Source organism: Rutilus rutilus (assembly GCF_951802725.1).
Source record: "Rutilus rutilus genome assembly, chromosome: 6".
NCBI lineage: Eukaryota > Metazoa > Chordata > Actinopteri > Cypriniformes > Leuciscidae > Rutilus > Rutilus rutilus.
Genome location: NC_140214.1, coordinates 22362014 through 22383930, shown reverse-complemented (window position 1 = coordinate 22383930; position 21917 = coordinate 22362014). Strand labels below are relative to the sequence as shown.

General features: G+C 36.8%; 1 protein-coding gene across 3 annotated transcripts in view; it reads left to right on the top strand.

Annotated features, from left to right (window-relative positions):
• pde4ca (phosphodiesterase 4C, cAMP-specific a) overlaps positions 1–21917 on the top strand; it is a 38791-nt gene that overhangs the window by 9592 nt on the left and 7282 nt on the right. For 2 of the 3 annotated variants that reach the window (XM_084410888.1, XM_084410889.1), the window contains exons 2-6: positions 17204–17395; positions 19160–19196; positions 20191–20264; positions 20347–20396; positions 20504–20616. In XM_084410888.1, coding sequence (XP_084267014.1) covers positions 17204–17395; positions 19160–19196; positions 20191–20264; positions 20347–20396; positions 20504–20616 — 466 coding nt within the window. Of the gene's footprint in view, positions 1–15216; positions 15310–17203; positions 17396–19159; positions 19197–20190; positions 20265–20346; positions 20397–20503; positions 20617–21917 lie in introns of those variants that run through there. The other variant, XM_084410890.1, reaches the window with a different exon arrangement.

Sequence of the window (21917 nt, the reverse complement as noted above, 5' to 3'; positions counted from 1 at the left end):
TTTGTATGAAAGCAAAATCAGATTGTGACTAAGTGTGAAAAGATATTTAGGGATATAAAGGGAGAGTTCACACAGAAATGAAAATTCTGTCATTAATTACTCACCCTCATGTCGTTCCAAACCCGTAAGACTTTAGTTCATCTTCAGAACACAAATGAAGATCTTTGTGGTGAAATCTGAGAGTTTTCTGTCCCTCCATTGACAGCTACGCAACTGACACTTTAATGCTTCAAAACATTCACGAGATTGTAAAACTAATCCATATAAATTGATCAGTTTAGTCCAATTTTTTTCTGAGGAGACATGCTTGCTTTATGTGATGAACAGATGGAATTTAGGCTTTTACAAAGCTTTTAGGCTTTCACAAAATGCGAGATGCCGGACAGAATGGAACAACATCAAAGGCTATAGCGACGTGTTTTTTTAATAATCAAACTTCCTTTAACTTGAGCGCAGCGAAAGACGGGAGGTGCGAGTCAGTGTTCAAACATGTTTACATAGGGGTGGAAGACTATAGTTGTCCCAAATGACACACTATACACACTATCCACTTTGCACTGTGTGTAGTGGATGAATTTTATGTGATTATTTTGTCATTCAATCTGATATTTCCTTCCCCTCTGCTATATAATTAAAGCTGTGCATGAAGTGTCCAACATTCCACACTTAATTTTTTCGGTGCATCATCCAGGTATTTAAAGTGCACTTTTTCTTTTTGGAATACTCGCACTATTTAAACTACAAAACTGCATTGAATAGTGCACAAGTACATTAATTTCTACAGGGAATGCACAAAACACATTCTTTGTGAACGGCCCCTACGAAGAATGTGACTGCCTGATAATGCTAAACTGAGCTAAAATTTAGAATGACTAATAATATTGAGTTTGCATTACATTTTATGTAAGACTTTTTCTAGTAGTAGTGGCGGTTGCAGCTTCTTAATTTTACTGGTTCAGCAAATAACCTAGACATCCCATCACATATTAGAGTAGAAACTTGTTGAGGGGTTCCGAACAGATGTCGAAAGAGAAAGTCAAGTAAGGTGAACCAATCACAGGACAACAGTGTCAGTAACCAGCAGTCCCAAAAATAAAACCTCAGAGCTCAGAATAGTCAATAGGCGCTGATGCTTTGACTGGAGTCGCTGTGCGTCACTGCTCTGCTCCATATTTTCAGCATGGCTGCTTTCCCCAATGACTCCCACCGCTCATTGATCTGTCAGCCTTTCTCACTAATGCCGGAAACCCTGCCAACCCGTCTGCCCTTTCTCCATTAAAAACCAGCAATCTAATAGAAGCTGTCAGGCCAGTTTTTTATACCTTGCTGTTTTCGGTTAGTGTTACAGTGCTCTTAGATTATAGGCTGGTGACATCTACTGGTAAATTTATGTTACTGCAAAAATCACATATTAGATTATTTGAAGAAATACTTTGCTCGTAGACCTATCAGTATGCAGTTTATACTCTAGATTCAAAGGTGATCTGTTCTATCTTAATCTAGCCTAAGCTGGTTTGATGGTCTTAGCTGGTCTTCAAGCCTGGTGCTCAACTGGTTTTACTGGTTAGCCGACTTACCAGACCAGAGAAAAGTGTCTAACACATCTCTAAAACCAGATAGAAGGCTTAAGATGTTTAGATGTTATTTCCCTAGTTTTGTTTTGTTTTTGATATGAAAAAATGCAGCAGCACAGGCTATATTTCACTTCATTAAATAAAGCGCAAAAGAAATTATGAGCATGCAACTCCGTAGTTATATTGTCAATTAGTAAGTCATGAAATTACCAAAAAGTACCAATAAATTACGTATTTCGTCTGTTAGCTGGGAAGGATTTGCATGCAGGTATGAGCAGTTTCCCTATTTCATTACCAGGTCATGTTAGTATTGTGTATTATTTACATGGAAACTGTTGTTTTCATAACCCCAAAAAGCCACTTTATTTTCACTTTGTGTTATTTTGTATATTTTCAAATGCCTGTGGTGGCTCATACCAGCTTACTAACTTTATTGTATTAACAAAAAACTGCTATTTTATAGCCTTACCCTACTGTTTATTCATCAGTATTAGTCATTTTCTTACAATTTATATCATATTCTAACAATATATATACATTTTTAAATATATATTTTTAGGAATTATGCCAGATTCCTAAAACTTTACTCCTCTGGCTTAATGACCATGGGGGTCACATGCCAAACCAGTTGAGAGCCGCTGGTTTAAACTAAATGTGGCCTTCCGGATTGCTACGTGTAGTTCATGTCTCACCAGCAGGGGATGCAGTGGTCTAATGTAAATGCATCACATAATGAATGAATGAAGGTACATTTGTACATTTACAAAGTCAAATTAAAGTTCAAATTAAAGTTTCAGTACTGATAACAAATCTACACTGCAATTTATACATTTCTTAGCACAAGCCCAGTTGAAATACAGAAGGCATCCTCACCGGAGAATTATAAGCAGAGCTACAATCACACTATCATTTCATTTTGTGGAGAATTCACTGATACTTAGCACAATGTTATCGCAGGAATTTAGTCTCGAGTCTCGGCGCTTTCAGCTTTTAGCCAAGCATTACAGTGTGACAGGCCTGTGACGTCAACACAGTGATGCTTCACGCCTGCTGTGACGTCTGGCTGGAGATTCATGCATCCTCTGAGTCTCAGTCCTGGCAAAAAACATTTTGGTTTCCCATGGATAATGCTGTTAAAAGGATAGTTCACCCAAAAATGAAAATTCGGTCATAATTTATTCACCCTCATGTTGTCCCAGAGTTTCTCTCTTCTGTTGAACTCTAAAGAAGATATTTTGAAGAATGATGGTAACCAGACAGTTGATGGTAGCCATTGATTTCCATAGTATTTTTTTACCAAGTCAATGGCTACTGTCAACAGTTTGATTACCAACATTCTTCAAAATATCTTCTTTTGTGTTCAACAGAAGAAAGAAACTCATACAGCTTTGGAACAACATGAGGCTGAGTAAATTATGACAGAATTTTCATTTTTGGGTGAACTATCCCTTTAAACTGGCAATAAGAGCTCAGTTATTGGGTTAGTTCAGGTGTGCAGAGAACATAGAGGTGAATTTAATGAAATTATAATTTGGTTTTGCTTTGGTTTATAGTCAGTGCAAAAGCAGGGCGAAGCTTATCTGACTAGTTAATACATTTATTTGATCAAAAATACATAAAAAATAGTAATATTGTGAAATATGATTACAATTTAAAATAACCATTTTTTTTAATGTAATTATTCCTGTGGCAAAGCCATTACTCCAGTCTTCAGCGTCACACAATCCTTCAGAAATCATTCTAATATGCTGATTTGCTGCTCAAGAAACATTTCTTATTATTATTATTATTATCAATGTTGAAAATAGTTGTGCTGCTTATATTTTTGTGGAAATCATGTGTTTTTCAGGATTCTTTGGTGATTAGAAAGTTCAAAAGAACAGCATTTATTTGAAATAATTAAATCTTTTAAAAGTTAGTATTTAAAACAAAACAAAAATTGAAAGGTAATGCATGTATTTTTCCTGTGCATAGATTAGGAGATAAAGACTGGAAAAAGATTCTGCACCTGTACCAGCACTTCAAAGACATTTGCCAGGTATAAATACTGAGGTCTGTTTGCTATCTGGAGCTGATAGGTTTCCAGGACTCTGACTTAGTCTGAACACTCACATTATAACCCTGAGTAATAAAAAAAAAAAAAAAGAGCAATGAGGTGTGCACCGGAGAATTTTTTACTACGCTGCAGAGCCAAGAATAATACTTTCCTTTAGACATATCATCTTGACCTCGAGACTTTCATTCCTCGTACAGTAATTCATTAATCCGTCACAGTAATTGGTAATTCATTGCGTTGTGGAAAAATATTTCATTAATTCTTAGAAAATCCTGATACTGATGTTATCAACGCACAGCACCTGATCATTCAGTTTTGTTGAGTTATTTAACATTTAATTTAAAGAGCCAAAGCATCAATGTCATGAATCTCTTTGTTGGGTTTATTAAACTTGATAGTATTGAGTTTTCTCCTTGGATATCGTATTTTTAAAAGCAGATTCCGAACAGTCAAAAACTGTATTTTCTAAAACTTTATCTTAAATCAACACAAAACCGGCCATCTGCTCTTTTTAACAAAATAGCCCAGATTAACAGGTCAGTGGATGATCTACGGCCTTCTGTTATTTTCAATATTTGAGTGCTAAAACATGCATGCTCCAGTTTGCTTGAATATTAAATCTTCCCATCATCATTTTTTGAATCATGATTATGACATCCTAGCAAACTGTTCTCATGTTTAAGTCCCTTAAACATGTAGATAGTCCAAACAAGGCCATTTGTTTTAGCCAGAGATCTTTATCAGCCCTCATGCTGTCCAAATCATTAGCATAGAGAAACAAATACATCCTAGCAGTGTTAAGTGGTTTGAGTGGATTCATTGTTTTATCAGACAATATAATTTGTTTGCACATGATATTTAAATAATTAGAGAGAGAAACTACAATTAGCATGTTAAATAATAAATATGTTTAGAAAGTAAAAGATGCTCTAAATCAGTGGTTCTCAACTCTGTCTCTTGAAGTCCACTTTCCTGCAGAGATCAGCTCCAACCCTGAACAAACACAGTTCAACATGCTTATCAAGGTCTTCAGGATTACTAGACAGTTATAGGTTATAAAAACGTATTATAGCTCCTACTCTAAATAATTGCATGCTGTTTGAATCTACCTTTCTGAGGTGATTCTGTGAGTGTTATCATTTGTGGAAAAAGAAAAAGGGCCGTGAGAGACCATGGACGTGATTTCTATACCACTTGTTTATTTCGCGGTCACTGCAAAGAAGTGTTTTACAACAGAGAAACCAGTTAAACCACTTTGTTTGAGGTAGCAATAGTAACAACATTTCAGTACTCACATGCTGGTCTCAAGTAATTAGATGTCCCTTGAAGTCTCTTTAGATCTCAACTAAACTAATCCATCAAGAGTGAATATGAAGATTTAAAGGTAGGGTAGGCAATATGTTTTATGAACACTTTTTCTTATACTGGTTGAAACTTTCTTCACGTCCTGATATCATAATAGAGGTGGTCTAAATATTAAACCATGTACATATGTTTTCTGTGAAAGTCACAGGAACCAAAAATGTTCGCCCAATAATCACATTCAGACTGAATGCAATGATACGATGTCCTACCTGCCTGTCAAATGTATTTCCATACCTCCGTGCATTATCAGCGCGTTCTGTAAGGCTCTGCAGAGGTATATACAGTCAGCAAGCGCCACAAATGAACCGTAAACCAACGCAACCGTAATTACGAGATGGCAGTCCGTGATGTTCTACCCGGAGCTGTTTACGTCCTCAGACTTTGATTTATGCATTTCTATGTCGATCAATGCCGAAATTAATCTGCAGCAGTCAGGTGGTACAAGTAGAGCTCTTTAAGTTGTTTACGTTCATTATTATTGTAATGTTCTGTGCTTTGAGACATTAGGTAATTTAACGCTGTGACGCTTTGCAGAATCACGCGTGGCTTTGGAGACGCTCTAGTCTAAAGGAAGGGTGGCTGGGATCTTATGCTTTCAAAGCTAACTTGCTACTACTAGCCTCTCTGAAATTGCCTAATCTAGATTTAAGAGAGTAAATTTCAGCTCAGGAAGTTATATGCATGTCTCTTTCAATTATTGGCAGCAGTAGCAGTTTTTCTATTGTATTAGGCTCAGATCCTCTCTTTGACTTTTTTCTTGCCTTTAAAGTTTTTGATTCACATTTGTGTCTGGATGCAAGATTCAACCTAATATTCAGGCCAGATTAAAGTCAACATGAAATGGAAGTTGCGATAGTCTTTTCTTCCCTATTGTGACGTATATCTGAGTGAAACAGCTCCTCAATCATGAAAAAATGTTGGTCGGGACTTGATTTTGTCCATCAGAAATTGATTGGTTCACTGTGGTTTGCTGTTGCTGTGATGTCATGTGAGTGACAGGTTGTCCCGCCCTCACGCCAGTAAACACGCTGTCAGAGAAGAGGACTTTTAACAGCTGTGGATGATCTATCTTTCTGGATTGTTTTTATTACCTTAGTGCATGAGCACCAGTGTTAAGATGTGAACGTTTTGCTGCTGCGTCTGAAACTAATGTAGGCAAGTTTCCCAGTATAATTCCCAAATAGAAAACTGTCTTTGCAATGAAAATGTATTGAATTTTTATTTTTATTATTTTTATTTTAACTTCTGTATTTTTTTGTTTCTTTTTTGTTTTTATTACTACTTTTATATTACTCAGCAGCACCTTTAACCAGCTGCAGACAGAGCAAGAAAGAGTTAACGTCTCAAGGAGGCAGGAACTATGCTTTCTTTGGTCCCACCCTCTTTCTTTAGCGTGATCTCAGAGTAAAGCGAGCTCCAGCCGTGGGACAGCAGTGGGCAAAGAGTCTAGCTAAAATATGGCACAGACTCTCCTACATGAGTCCAGCTACCACACAGAAGCAGAATAGGACAGAAGCCTGAGATACCTTCTTTTAAAGGATCATCTTAGAGGTGTCTCCATGAGAAAATAGACTGGATCTGATCGAGCTGAAGATCCATGTGTAAATGCCAGAGCATCTCTTTAAGTTGCAGAGTGAAGCATGGGTTTTGAAAAGGCTTGTCACTTCATCTCACATCCCCGTTCACTCGCAGAGGTGTCACAGAGGAGGTGAGAGCTGATGGACTGTTAGAAGAGGACAGTGGATATCATGCTTTGCTCTTTCTTGTTTTCCTCCAGATTTTCAGTTGTGGTGTAATTATTAACCAGAGGCAATGAGGAGTCATTTTGATCCACGAACAATGTTTACCTAAAAAAAAAGAGTGAAAAGAAAGCATATTTGTGTGATTTGTGTAAAGGAATTACGTGAGAGACATCACTGGATGAGTGTGCCGGCAAGATGAGCGTACCGGCAAACTGTGGATTCTCTTTCTCAGCTGACCGGGCATTAAAGCCACGGAACTGGAATTTGTATGGATCCCCATGTGCCGTCAACAGACCCATCGACATTGTGCAGAAACGCAGGCGGTAATAAACTTTGATTTATATATGTGATTCTAGTCAACATTACTGTCAAATACAGTGGGGTCCAAAAGTAGTAGACCATTAGTGAAAATGCTTATCAATGTCAAATTTTTTCCCTAGCAAATTCACTTATAAAAATAAAGGTTCTTTATGGGCATTGATGGTTACATGAAGAACCTTTAACATCCATGGAATTTTTCCATTGCACAAAAGGTTCTTTATAGTGGAAAATGTTTCTTTAGATTACTAATATATATATATTTTTAAATGGTTATTTTAAGAACTGTTCACTAAAAGGTTCTTTGTGGAGCCCAAAAAGGTTCTTCTATGTCAAAACCCCCTTTAGGAAACTTTCTTTTTTAAGAGAGTTATGTTATCAGAATAACAATTTGAGTGAAAGATAGATTTAAAAATTAACATTCATTTTGGAATGTCTCAGTATTTGGTATGTCTCTCTTTTGCTTAAATGACAGCGTCAGTCGAGCTGCATGAACTCCACAAGTTTGTGTCAAACATGATGATCATGTTGAGATGATCCAAAGAGCATCTTGAGCTTCACTAGAAGCAAGAACACCTGGCCATCTGTACAAAGAGTCATGATCAATGACACAAATGTAATTAGTTGATTAGTGCTCAAGAAATAGTGCAGAATCCTAAATATTTCATATTTAAAAATATAATACTAAATATCTAATATATTTTAAAATCATATTTGTTTTGTGTGTTTATTGTCACAGGTTTAAATTAGATTAGAATCCCAGACCCCACTATATATATTTTAAAACACTTGAATCTAAGGATGTTGAAAATCAAAGTGCGGTTGTATTGTATGATTGTATTACATTGATAAATTACTTTTTTTTTTCTTTACACCTGGTGTAGAGACAGAGACAGACTGTCATGTGGTTTGGCTGAATAAATCTACTGTGTCCATGGAATAACCTGTTGATATGCTCTGGAAACTCTTTTCAGACTGCCTCAGACAAGATCTAGTAGTTCTCTTCAGTTTGATGGCAGTAAAGCACTATGACAAATGAGCAGTTCTTCTGCCAGGGTTTTGCATTACTCTGTGTGCGCAATCAGTGATCATGAGAGTTTTCTTCTTTCGCATTTATTGTATCACAGTCTGGAAATCAGTTCATCCATAACTGTTCCACCAAATGCCAAAGAGCCCTGCTTATGTTTCACTGAGAACATCCAGCATTTAACACCTCACCTGAAATCAATAGGACTACATGATATATGTTTGTTTTTTTCATTACATATTTTAGTTATTATTTTCTCTATAAACCATTAACCAATAGCATTAAGAATATGCTATGAAAAAAAAAAAAAGTTAGTGGAAGAGGAAAAAGCTGAGGAATTCAGTTTTCTCTTCATCTGTAACAGTACTGTACGTTTGGATTGTTACAGAAGTTGAAGCTGAAATTAATTTTCTACTGCATTATTGCTACCAAAAGGAATTGCAAAAATAACAACGTGGTTTCAAACAGGTTTCCTGAATGCCTGAAGGTTTGACAAACAAAACGTCTCCAAACTCACACCACTGAGCCAGCATTGCCGTGAAGGGATGCTGAAGCAAACAGAGCAAAGTTTTGGTAGTACAGAGTCACATTGTTGACGCTTCTCATGGAAATCAACACACAGATGGCTTATTTTATAGGTGCTTTTTCATAATGACCCAGCAAAAGAAAAAAAGAAAACATTTTAACATTGAAATAAAAGGACACACTTTAACTTTAAGGCAGCGACAGTGGGTGGTGTTTGCAAGTACATTTGTTCAGCTGCACACCAGTTATTATTCGGATAAAAAATACTTTCAGAAAGAGCCCAATGTGAAGAAATAAAGGTTTCTGTGAATGCAGGATTTTCTTGCAAATTGGATTTAGAAAAAGGCCACCATGTAATCGTAATTTTCCTCATGGCCATCTACAAAAAAATCTTTTTCATTTGAATTTCTTACGAGACACAATGTTCCATGTCCTGATAGAATGGTAATTTTGTAAGGGAAGTATGGGATTTATGAAATAAAGAGGAAATCTGCTTTAGTCAGAGAGGTTTCGATTTAAAGTGAACCATGACTCCTCTGTCCTCCCACAGTTTCAGCAAGTCTGAGACAGTACACTCCTTTTGGACACACACACATTCGTGTCCCACTTGCATAGCCATCAATGTCAGTGTTGACAGCAGGATTACAGATAAAAAAAAAACATGATTTTCCATGTATTTTCTTAGGCTGTGTCTTGATTTATCAGATAAAGTACAGGACATTTGGGAGTTAGTTTTTAATGGAAACTTAAGAGAGCATATTACTGAGGTGCTGTATACCACACAAAAGCTAGTGCTGAAATATTGATTCCGATTTTAAGAACACAGCCTTGGTTAATCTGAAGCCATTAAATTACAAGATGCTTTGGCTTTATACATCACAATTGTGACTTTATATAGGCTAGCTCAATTTGACTGTAAATCTTGTAGTTTAAAATTGCACAAAATGACTTAATTTCACAATTGGTTTTCATATTAGTGACACTTTCTCATAATTTCATTTTTACATCTGACAATTGTGACTTTATTTCTTCTTTTAAACTTAAACGCAATTACCTTATTTTTTTTTACTTTGAGGTAGAAACAGGCTTTCATCCTTAGGAGATTCACCCGGGACTAAACATTTCAAGCTTTATGAAACATCAGTTTTGTAGGCTATTTTTATTACATTCCTGTTTGTAAAACTGATCATTAGAATCATTAAAATATCAAAGTTTAACTAAACGTGCGATGGCCAATACCAAAAATTAAAAGGCCCTAACGTCTAAATGTATCACTCATTAGGACTTAGTGTGCAGACATCTGCTTCTGTGCGTAAGCCCTTCTTGTGTAGATTGTCAGGACCTGTAAACGGTTTTAAACCATTTGTCAACTGTTCAACATATTTTCTAGAGCTTCATGTCAAGAAAAATGATTTATGGGACGCAGCGGATTATAATCACTCGAGGCTGGGAGTGCCACGTCTTCTGCCGTTAAATGTTAGCGGTGAGGTTGAGGCAACACTACTAGACGCAACGGTCCGGTTGGAGCACATTAAGGTCATTATCAAAGCACTTGGCCTTGTGCTGCTGAATTGTGTTTCCTGACAGAATACTGCTCTGTAATGAATATGTTCTACTGTGTTAGTGTTTTCTTAATCTTTATTAGAGAGGTTTGCTGTATAACATTCTTTGAGTATATCCATTTGTCTCCCTCTTGGCCGGTGTCTTGGCGGAGCTAGATTGCAATCGTCTGAACATCTGCAGCTCATTCTTCTTGCTTTTTTTTTTTGTTTTTTTTGTTTTGTTTTTTTAAGTGAAATGTGTCACATGGGATTACTTTCACCCCCAAGAGATACATCTATTTTCAGTTTAAGTCGACCTATTACAAAACGATGCTATAGTGTTGTCTAAAACACATGAGGTTACATAGCTCTTAGTGTACACAGTTCACAGTATTACCTGTAGCTATCTCTGAAATCGTCGTGAATTAAATGTGAATTTTTTTTGCTTTATTTTAGTGTACCTCTAAGGCTATTTCAGACTATTTTTGATTAGCTTTCCCATCACTTTAGATTGCTTTCATAATATATGTTTTGCTCTGGGCATTTTGCACTGCTGTTCTGTTGTTTTCTTATGGTCACAAAATGATCCTAGGATAACAGACTGAGCCCCGTCCTTGCCCTCTGAGAGACCCTCTGCTGTGTTCACAGAAGTGCCCCGTCACAGACCCTGCATGGAAAATCTGATGCACTTCGTTAACTCTGTTTGTAATGATGGTCTGGCATAATGCATGGGCCGGCATGTATTTTCCTCTACATTTTTTTATTTTAAGGATATTACTCATATAAAAATCCCTCTTCTTATTATATATTTTCTTCTTGTTGTTAGTATAATTGAATTATTTTATTGCTAAAAATAATTTAGTGTTATTTTAATAGTATTGATTTACAAATTTAGCGTTTTTATGTAGGGTCGTATACGCTGCAAACAGTGTGCTTCATGTGGATGCAAATTAAATATTTTATATTAGTTGGAAATAAAATACAATTCACATTTTTGGTAGCACTTTATTTTAAGGTGACATAGTTACACATTACTACATGTACTTAATATAGTAAAAACAGTAAATTATGCTAAATTACAAGTAACTAACCTAAACCAAACCCTAACCGTAACTCTATAGTAAGTACATACTCAGTACTTATTTGAGTAAGTACAATGTAAGTTTGTCACTTTAAAATAAAGTAAAAAAAATATTGAAAGAAATTAATATTTGTATTCAGCACGGAATCATTTTACTTCTAATTCCCTTTCAAATAAATGTTGTTCTTTTGAACTTTAAATTCATCATAGAATCTTGAAAAAAAAGTGTATGGTTCTTATAAAATATTAAAGCAGCACAACATTGTTAATAATAAGAATGTTTCTTGAACGCCAAATTATACAGCATATTAGAATGGTTTCTGAAGGATCACTGAAGACTGGAGTAATGATGCTGAAAATTCAGCTTTGCCATCACAGGAGGAATAAATAACATTTTAAAATATATAAATAAAAAATAGACAACAGTTGTTTTAAAGTGTAATATCTCACAATATTACTGTTTTTACTGTATTTTTGATCAAATAAATGCAGTCTTGGTGGGCATAAGAGACGACTTTAAAAAAAAAAACATTACTGACCCCAAACTTTTTTTATGCTGAACTAAATGAGTATACACAGATGAAAGTAAATGTTAAACTTTAAATCAAGTAGAAACATATAGTAACAATTGCATATTTTTACAGTGGAGACAGCTAATGGTATTGCACTAACAGGTGATTAATAAGGCTGAATTATATAATCAACACATTAAACGCATTAAATGTGTTTACACTAACAATAACTAGGGTCGTTTTTTTGTTATCAGAAACACTCTTTTCTGTAATATGAACGTTTATTAAAGTCACCACCAGTTTGCTTTTGAGCAGGAAAATGTATGTGGAAATATCTGTGTAATGCGCCTTCAAATGTCTATGACTTAATTCTGGCTAACCCCCATGCATGTTTTAAAATGTCAGTCTAAATCAGAGACAAACCAAGCTTATTTTTAATCTTGACCATAAATGTTCAGTGGAAAGCTGAGATCACAGCACTGCCTCCCTCTCTCTCTCTCTCTCTCTCTCTGTGCACCCTATTGTGCCTCAGAAATCTTTATACAATCTCTGCGGCTCTTACCGGTATGGATGTGCTCCACATTTGATGTGCACAATTAGGAAAAGGCAGCATGTACAGAAACGGTGATTAAACAATCGAGGACACATCCTCTGCCCGCAGTGTCTACGCACGAGTATGTGACCTGCTGGATGACCCTGTAATTAACCGCCTCACCAGATCGGTAACGTCTCCCGTTGCGCTTCTGTGAGACTTCAATCTCAAAGTGAAGCACCAAGAAGGGTCTTTTTTTTTTTTTTTACTCAAATGCATGTTCACTTGTGGTTAACTGTGCTTTTAATCTCGCTGCAGCTCTCAAATGTTCAACTTTTAGTGCTAACCGTTTTATTTGTATGGCAACAGCTGCTGTCCTCCAAATCTCCTGCGGTATGTTCATGTATGTCTGGGCCCCTGGGTGTTCATTGACGTCATGTGACGTTGCGGCTCTCTTAAATGTCTTTTTTTTCTTTCTTGTTGATTAGAAACAATGGAGAGAGGAACAGGATGAACAGCCTTCTGGCTGCGTCCCGGTGGACTGGTTATTCAACTATGAGACTAAACGACTTCATGAGATTCGTATGAACTCGTTGCTCTGCCTCTGTTCTTCTTTCTTTACATTAAATGCTGCATTAAAGCATATAAACAAACATGCCTCTATGTTGAGCCGGCGTTTCTTGCTTTTCGTAAGATGTTTTGACTGTAGATTAGTGATTGTCCTGCATTGGGCTAGTGTGTGGACCCGGGTGGGACATGCAGGCTGGGCTGGTAATGTGCCCAGATTAGGACTGACGTAGCACTACTGTCCCGTGACGCATGCTGGGTGTCAAGTGTTTAGATTCTGACAGTCAACATGCACCGTGTCATTCGACTGTAGAGGATTTAGTAACGGCTCTTTTACTCCTCAGACTGGAGGTGCTCTTCAAAGATTCTGCTCGAAGACTTTGTAGCGAGTTGGTATCGGTTCCTGAAGGCAATGATAAGCTGAGCTGAAGCCAGGGGTACTGTGTCAGACTTGTACTCAAGCCAAAAACATACTTCAGTAAAAATTGGAAAGTTCCCACATTGTACTAAGTATCGAAAGTAAAAATGTTTTCTTAGATTTTGAAATTGACTGATTACAGTAGCACTAATGCTTTGTTTATGTAACGCTCTAGAACACAAAATATGCTAAATTTAACACCCTGAAACCTTTACAGAAATTATTAAAGGGACAGTTCAACCAAAAATGAAATTTCTGTCATTTAACTTGATGCTGTTCCAAACCCATAAGACTTACGTTCATCATCAGAACACAAATGAAGATCTTCTTGATGAGATCTGAGAGCTTTCTTTCCCTCCATGGACCGCTACTCAAGACTTTGATGCTTCTTAAAAGAGATTGTAAAACGAATCCATACGAATTGAGCAGTTTAGTCCAAATTTTCTGAAGAGACTTTATATTTAGACTTCTAGTATTCGTACTAGTTTTCGTATGGATTCGTTGTACGATATCTTTATGAACTTTTTGAAGCGTCAAAGTGTCAGTTGCGTAGCTGTCAATGGAGGGACAGAAAGCTCTCAGATCTCATCAAAAAGATCTTAATTTGTGTTCCGAAGATGAGCAAAAGTCTTACGGGTTTGGAACGACATGAGGGTCAGTGATTAATGACAGAATTTAAAAACTTTTGGGTGAACGAACCCTTTAAACTTTAAATTCAACTGTAATGGATTTTATAGTGACAGCTGTTTATGTTTACTGACTGAACAATGATATACTTGTATACAATTCTTCATAGTTTTTTACCTCTATAGCTTTTTACTTAATTTTTTTCTTTAATAATAATTATAATAATAATAAATATGATTATTATTATTATTATTATTATTATTATTATATACCATATGAACAGAGTGTGAGTATATGCTCCTTAAGACAAATGGTGACTATAACCAACTCAACTTATTATTATTATTATTATTATCATCATCATCTTCAAGTTGAGTTGGTTTATGGTCACGACGATGTGCCTTAAGGCTCATACTCTTGTACTCTGTACTTGCTATATACTGTCATCATGTCTTGACTGAAAAGGGCAGCTTCATACATGCTTATTCTTTCTCGAGCCACAGGAGGCATCCTATTCCCAGAAAAACAGCCAGGAAAATTGTGTATTTTCCACAGCACTGCAAGCATAAAGACTGGTCACAAGGACCAGTTCATCTTTAACCATCTGATGATGCGGGCAATTGTCATAACAGTGCAAAAATTAAAATGATTGTTCAGAAAAGTATCTGTACATTTCACAACAGATTCACATATTGTGTGATACTAAACATATATCTTATGCACTTAAATTTAGATAACTACATTTAAATGTAGCTATTTAAAGCTATAACAGAGAACTTGGCAAAATGAGGATCAGTGTTTCCCTTCATTTTCACTGAGAGGGGGCATTTCTCATGCTCACCTGTGAGATAAATACAGATTCTCCATCAGTATGTGGAAATGTTTATTTTAATTTAAGTTCAATGCACTGGTACAATATTGCATCAACAATAATAATAATCAGGGAAATCAAACATTTGAATTTTGGTGGCGTTTTACCACAAACTGTGATTAATGTACTGAATTAATAGGCTGATATGCCTATATGCACAATGCACTGATGCAATTCCCACATGCAGTATAAAAACAGCATTAATAACAGACTGCTTCACTGAATGATGAAATTCCCACATTCCCTTTGATGGAGGATGTCTTAAAATGGCAACATGGAAATGTGTGGGTGGATAGATGTGTGGGCCAAAAATAGCACAGTAGAAATCTCTATAAATATTCATGAATGGGGGGAAGAATCTGAGGCTACCTGCAGCTCTAAATATAGCGCTTCTGCTCGGATCCCTCGCACAGGGATGGGCTATTTATAGTAGCACTGCAGAACAGAAGTGCCTCGCTCTGAGTGTGCACAGGGACCCATAGGAGAAGAGCAGTAAAGATGAGGGACGGAAGCAGAAACGAAGTGGAAGCGACAGCCTCTGCCCCAAGCACAGGTATTTCTAGAGCTGGATGCGGTGTCCCCTCACGCCAGAGCGTACAGTAGAGTGACTTAAAGAGATGTGCTATTGTGTATGTGTGTTTTGGTCCATGACGAAGAGTGCTGCTCTCCCTCTCTCTCTCTCTCTCTGTCTATATGTTTCTCGCTCCTGAATGTGGGCACATGAATAGGGTGTACCGGGTTGATTATATAATACGTAAGAGACATCCGTCTTGTCCTCATGCAACATCTGTGAAAGAGGTCGATTTGGAGGTCTTTGAAAACCCATGTTGTACTAGATGACCACATAAACGTTACATAACTTTGAAAGCGCCATCATTATCAGATATATCAGATATAGATTGCACGTATTAAAAAAAGCTGAATATACTGTATGGTGCATTTGGTCGTAATTGAACTTAATCAACATAAATTGCAGTATTATGTGTTGGAACTAGAACAACAGAAACTATAAATAGATCTCCAATGTGTTGTTGTCTCCTTCATCGTTTTATTGTTATTTATTTAGAAAATGCCTTTCCTTCTCTCTCAAATATAGAAAAAAATGTGGCCATTGACTTGCAGTGTTGGTTCTCTCCTTCACACTAACTTAACACACTGTAGAAGAATACCTTCATTAGCAACGGATCGTTAAACAGACAACGCATCAGAGGCAAGGACCATTGATTAATGAAATGACCTTATATGGTTCATGTCAATTTTGTGCTAGTTTGATTGGGAATTGGCTTCACCTGAGGAGGTTATTTTTAGGCCTCTCATGCTTCCACGTCAATGAGCCGAGGCTATTTTTAGCTTCGCATTCCTGCATCACATTGACCTTGAAGAACACAGCCCATTCAGAGCTTTGCTGCCTCTTGTGCTTCAGGAGGTCTTACCCAATCCACAAAACCTGAATCTGTCTGAGACGGACAGATTTGCTGCACTCAGACTGTGGCTTAGAGGAGGAAGAAATCTCAAATGCATTTCTCTCATTCACTGTCACCATAACCGACATACTAGATCTCTGTCTGTGGAATGAGGTGGAATGCTGTAGCTGACATTCTTCCGGTGTTGCTGTATACAGCGGTGTTTAAGAATTATAAAGCGGAGTTCACATTGAAAATATTGGATTAAAAACCTAGAATTAGAATAGAAGCTTTTAGGATTTAAAAAAAAATGCTTATGATGTAAAATAATAGAAAGATAATAAAAAAATCTGCATTATTTTTGGGTCACTACTCAATATGACATTGATCATGTGATTCTTTACACAATTGGTCAGATGTTTTTGCTTCCATTGAAGCACAAGATGTTCTTTGGAGTGTCTCAATTCATATTATTGAGACTGAATTGAGTATGAATTGAGTAATCGGTTATCGGCCATAACAAAGATATTACTTTTAGCTTATCTATAGTAGCCAAAATTTCAATATTGGTGTACTCCTATTGGATAACATGATTGGTAACTTTTACACAAACTTGTTATATATTACAATTATATAATGTATAAAACTGTATTCACTAGTGGTCTCAGACTTTCTTGAGTGATGTAGTGTCAGAGCTGCTGGTTTGATATTAGTGAGGTATTGAAAAGTATCCTTGTGTTTGTCATGGAGTCATGGAGATCACAGAGACTGTGATATACTTTTTATCTCTGTCATATTAACCCGCAAGGCTATCTTACATCTGGATTAATGCAGGAAGTGTCTCACTTCACATTTGTGTGTAACCATTTTTATCAATGTCTCAGTGACCGTCTATACTATTTTTCCATTTGCACAGGGTGTGTGTTGAGCGTATGGTGTCATTGGGTACTATTTATCTGAAAGGAGTGTAAAAATGGCAAATTAAAAGTTAATACATCATCCCAGGTAAATTGTTCATCTTTCTTTCTGTTTCTCTTTCCTCAGTTTTGATGTTGAGAATGGGCTGTCGGTGGGCCGCAGTCCTCTGGAGTCCCAGGCCAGTCCAGGCTCCAGCCGTGTGCTGCCGGCCAATTTCCCTCACAGTCAGCGGCGGGAGTCATTCCTGTATCGCTCGGATTCCGACTTCGACCTTTCACCCAAGGCCATGTCCCGAAACTCATCCACGGCCAGTGAGCTGTGAGTATCATTCGTCTCATTCATGATCCCCTAATATACTGAAGCTCAAGAAATGCCTGGACCCTCCGTTGCATCAAGAAATCTCATACTAAATGCATTTACGATGGCTTCTCTGAGTAGAAAAAGTCACATACTGGTAAAAATTTTTTAATAACTTTTTTTTTTTGTAAGAAATTAATATTTTAAATTGATCAAAAGATTTCTATTTCAAATTAATGGTGTTCTTTTGAACTTTGTATTCATCAAAGATTCTTAACAATTTTTTTTACAATTTTGAAACGTTAGGCAGCACAACACTGATAATAATGAGAAATGCTTCTTGAGCAGCAAATCAGCATATTAGAATGATTTCTGAAGGATCATGTGACACTGACGACTGGAGTAATAATGCTGAATATTCAGCTTTGCCATCAAAGGAATACATTATATTTTTAAATATATTAAAACAGAAAACACTTACTTGAAATTGTATTAATACAATCAAATAAAAGCAGCCTCGCTGAGCACAAGAGACTGCTTTCAAAAACAAAAATCTTACCGACCCCAAACTTTTTAAGTTTCCGATCTCAGTTTTCATGTACATTTTGTCTGATTCACTGCAAGCTTCACGTGTAACAAAAGTGTGTACTTCAGCTACAGTGTTTTGTGGCTGGAAGAGTTCTGTTAATTAGGACTGTAAACGTTGCCTCATAACAGATGTGGCTTACTCCAGCTGGTTGATTATGTCTGAAACACAGTTCTCCCAAGACACACCATTTTAATAGTGTATTACATCAAATCATATTGCTCAGCCATTTTGGAAAATCCAAGGCACTGGTTAAAAACTCCTTATTTTTACCACTTCCAGCTGTTCTTTCCATCTGAGCACGCTTGCATGTCAGCTCTGGTTTGCTGGGATTTCACAAAGTCGGAAAAAGGGCGCCACATTCTTGTTTTTTTTCTGCAGTTTATTTTTCCACTTTGCGTCAAAGCCAGTCGCCCAAATCGAAACACCTTAAGACTGATTCACACCGCCCCAACAAAACACCAACAGGGTGACCACAACCCGCTCCAACTGCCGGTGTTTGTTAGGGTGATGTGAACCCTAGTGTGCTTGCTTAATCCCAGGTCACCAACTCTTGTTGTCTTTTCAAAGGGAAGAGAGTTTGAAGCACTGGGAAGTCAACTGGCTCAATCGGTGAGGAGAGAAAAATATTAACTTGAAAGGGCTGTCCCGCATTTCTCCATTACAGGATCCAGGCCGGTTCTCTCCCCTTGTGTCTAAGACCAGTCAAACCTCAGAGCTTCCCCTCTGTCCTCTTTACCACCATGAGCGATCGGCATGCCACCATAGAGGCTTTAGAATATGTGAATAAAGGCGCAACTCCCAGTGTGTTCCCTAGTTCGGCTTCTCTCCTGCTGCTCCTCAAATACACATGCATGACACACCCTGTCCGACCACGCTGAACCCATCTATGTTCTTATTACGTATTTCCATAAGCTTTTAATGTAGGATTTCTAATATCCCATTGGAGAGTATGAGGTGCCCTCCTTATGCTGAGCTGTTTTACCACCCTCTTGCTCTTCTGAATGATGGTGTGCTGTAACCTGAAGCCGACCACATCCTTAATTCTCCACAGTTAAACTCTTAGTCATTCTTTTTCACTGATCCTTAAGTAATTTTATGTGCCTCCTTTTATTATTGGGAGATTAAAGAGCTGTCTTTTCCAGTATGTCATTTTTTGAGTTTGATTTGTGATTTGTTAATGTATTTTTCTCTTACAGACATGGAGAAGACATGATAGTTACACCATTTGCACAGGTTAGTAGTAGAGTGGGTCATGAAAATGAAAAGCTTGCATAGTCTGACATTAATAGGCAATTAGAGACTTTGCGTCATGTGGTTTCAGATTACCACTCTTTTAAGGAACCCCCTATATTTTAAAGACAGATTAATCTCCTAATATTCAGCAGTAACTTTTTTGTGTAAGCGGAGTGTGCTGCCTTTGGCATTGGCGGGAACAGCCCTTCCGCTCTTATGCAGCTTGTTTTGGGGATTTGCGTCACCACTGTACTCAGTTTACAAAACAGGCAAGGAATCCAATACCGCATTTGTCGATATGGATGCTGACAGATGAGAAATCTGCATGGCTTTGGAAATCAGATACCCTTCATGTCCTTTTGAAACTCCAAAAGAGCTGCAGAATTTAGGACAAACCAGGCTTTTTAATCAAATCTTTCATTTGCTAGATCACCTCTCTATGTAACATTTATTCTCTCACTCACTCCAAAAATAATTGTATTAATCAGCGTTAATCTTGTTTGCAGGTAATAATATCTAAACATTGGTAAAACAAGATTAATGTACTTGTGAAGCAAAACTTCATAAGATATTAAGACTTCCAAATGGTCATTTCCTGTTAAAGCATAAAATATACATTTTATAATATAATTTATATTTATTAATAAACTGTATGTTTTTATATTAAGATTTTTTTGATATATAATAAAATATAAAATGGTTATATATATATATATACATATACACACACACACACACACACATATATACATTTAAAGAATGTTATATATATATATAACATTCTTTAAAATGTGTTGAAAGTATCTTGCACCGATTTGCTTATCGATTTTGGTGGACAATAATAATGAAATTATAAATACTGATAACTGATCAATTTTTTTATTTTTGCAATGCTAAAATATGAAGCTGTAAGTAAGTTGGAGTAACTAAAAAAAGAAAGAAAGTACTAAGGATGTGTTTTTGACATGGACCCACATTATTGTTCTTCTCATAGGTCCTTGCCAGCTTGAGGACAGTGCGGAGCAACTTTGCCGCTTTGACCCATCAGCAAGACCGTGTCCCGAGCAAGTAAGCCCTTTTACAGTCCTAGTAAACTGTGTAATCCTTGTTCAAATTCTTAAGTCATACTTGATCTTATAAATCCATACAGGAGGTCCACTGGAAACTACCCACCATCCATGTGCAAGACAAGCCTACCAGGTTAGACAACAAACTCTTGTAGAAAAGCAAAACAGTGCATTTCTTTGTATTGCATATGATGATGAACTTATTTCAGTAGCCGTGAATATATGAACTGTATTTTGCAGAGGAGCCGTTTCAGAAGCTGGCAGTGGAGACTCTGGATGAGCTGGACTGGTGTCTCGAACAGCTTGAGACTCTCAAGACACGCCACTCAGTCAGTGAGATGGCATCCAACAAGGTAGATCTACTAAAATAAAAGAGGATTCATTTCTGACAGGCCCATCCCCACTGTCACCCAGGGACACCCCACTAATAACAGTCGAACACAATTCATCAGCACTTGCTGAAAACAGCAGCCGAATACTTAACATGCCTCCGTATGAATTACACATCGGAACGGGATTCATGCGTGTCCTGAATCTCTCCCCTCCCCCGACCACATCGTGTGCTGAAAAATGAGAATGAGAGTGAAGTCACGGATGAATCTGATCCCCCCCACCCTCTCTATCTCCCCCCATTCCTGCTGGGGGTTTCATAGCCTGTGTGACGCGTGATTGGCCCACCCACGTGCACGCGGATACATACTCTCACACACATGTGCACATATGAACACATGTTTGTGTGTTTTCACTCTCACTAACGTTTGTAATACCCGTTCAGCAGTCACCCTGCTCTGGCTGAGGTGTAAAATATACTGTATATATATATAACTGAGCGTGCAAAAACCATTCAAAGTATTTAGATTTAAATAAAAGCACTGAATTTTATAGATAGTTAATATAATCCTTTTTGTCATCAAAATTGGCAGTGCCATATTTTCATATTAGATCGGGTAAGAATGGCAAGTCATGGGGCGAGCTAAACTGCAACATATTTAGAGATTTCTAAAGTTTTCATTCATGTAAAATAAATACTCTATTAATAATCAAATATTCCTTGTACACTTATGCACTTTGTTTTGATGAGTTAATGTTATCATAAATAATGAAGATGAATGAAATTACTGAAGTGACATTAACATTTAAAGGTTTTGGTTCAGTAAGATTTTATTTTTTTTATTTTTTTTGGAAAGTCTCTTATGCTCACCATGTCTGCATTTATCTGATCAAAAAATATTTTTTATTTTTATTTTAAGATCTTTTCAAATTTCCTTTAAAATGTTATTCCTGTGATGGCAAAGCTGAATTTTCAGCATCATTACTCCAGCATTTAGTGTCACATGATCCTTCAGAAATCATTCTAACATGCTGATTTATTGCTCAAGAAACTGTTAGTATTACTAATATAACAATGTTGAAATCAGATGTGCTGCTTAATATTTTTGTGGAAACCTTTTTTGCAGGATTTTTGATGAATAGAAAGTAAAAATGGAAATATATTTACTATCACTTTTGAACAATTTAATGCATAAATCTCAATGACCCCAAACATTTGAACATCTAAATCAATATACAATATAAATAATAACTGCATGAGTTATAAGTATTAATAAAACACCAGCAACAACATGGCAATAGATGCAAAGCATGAAGAGGCTCC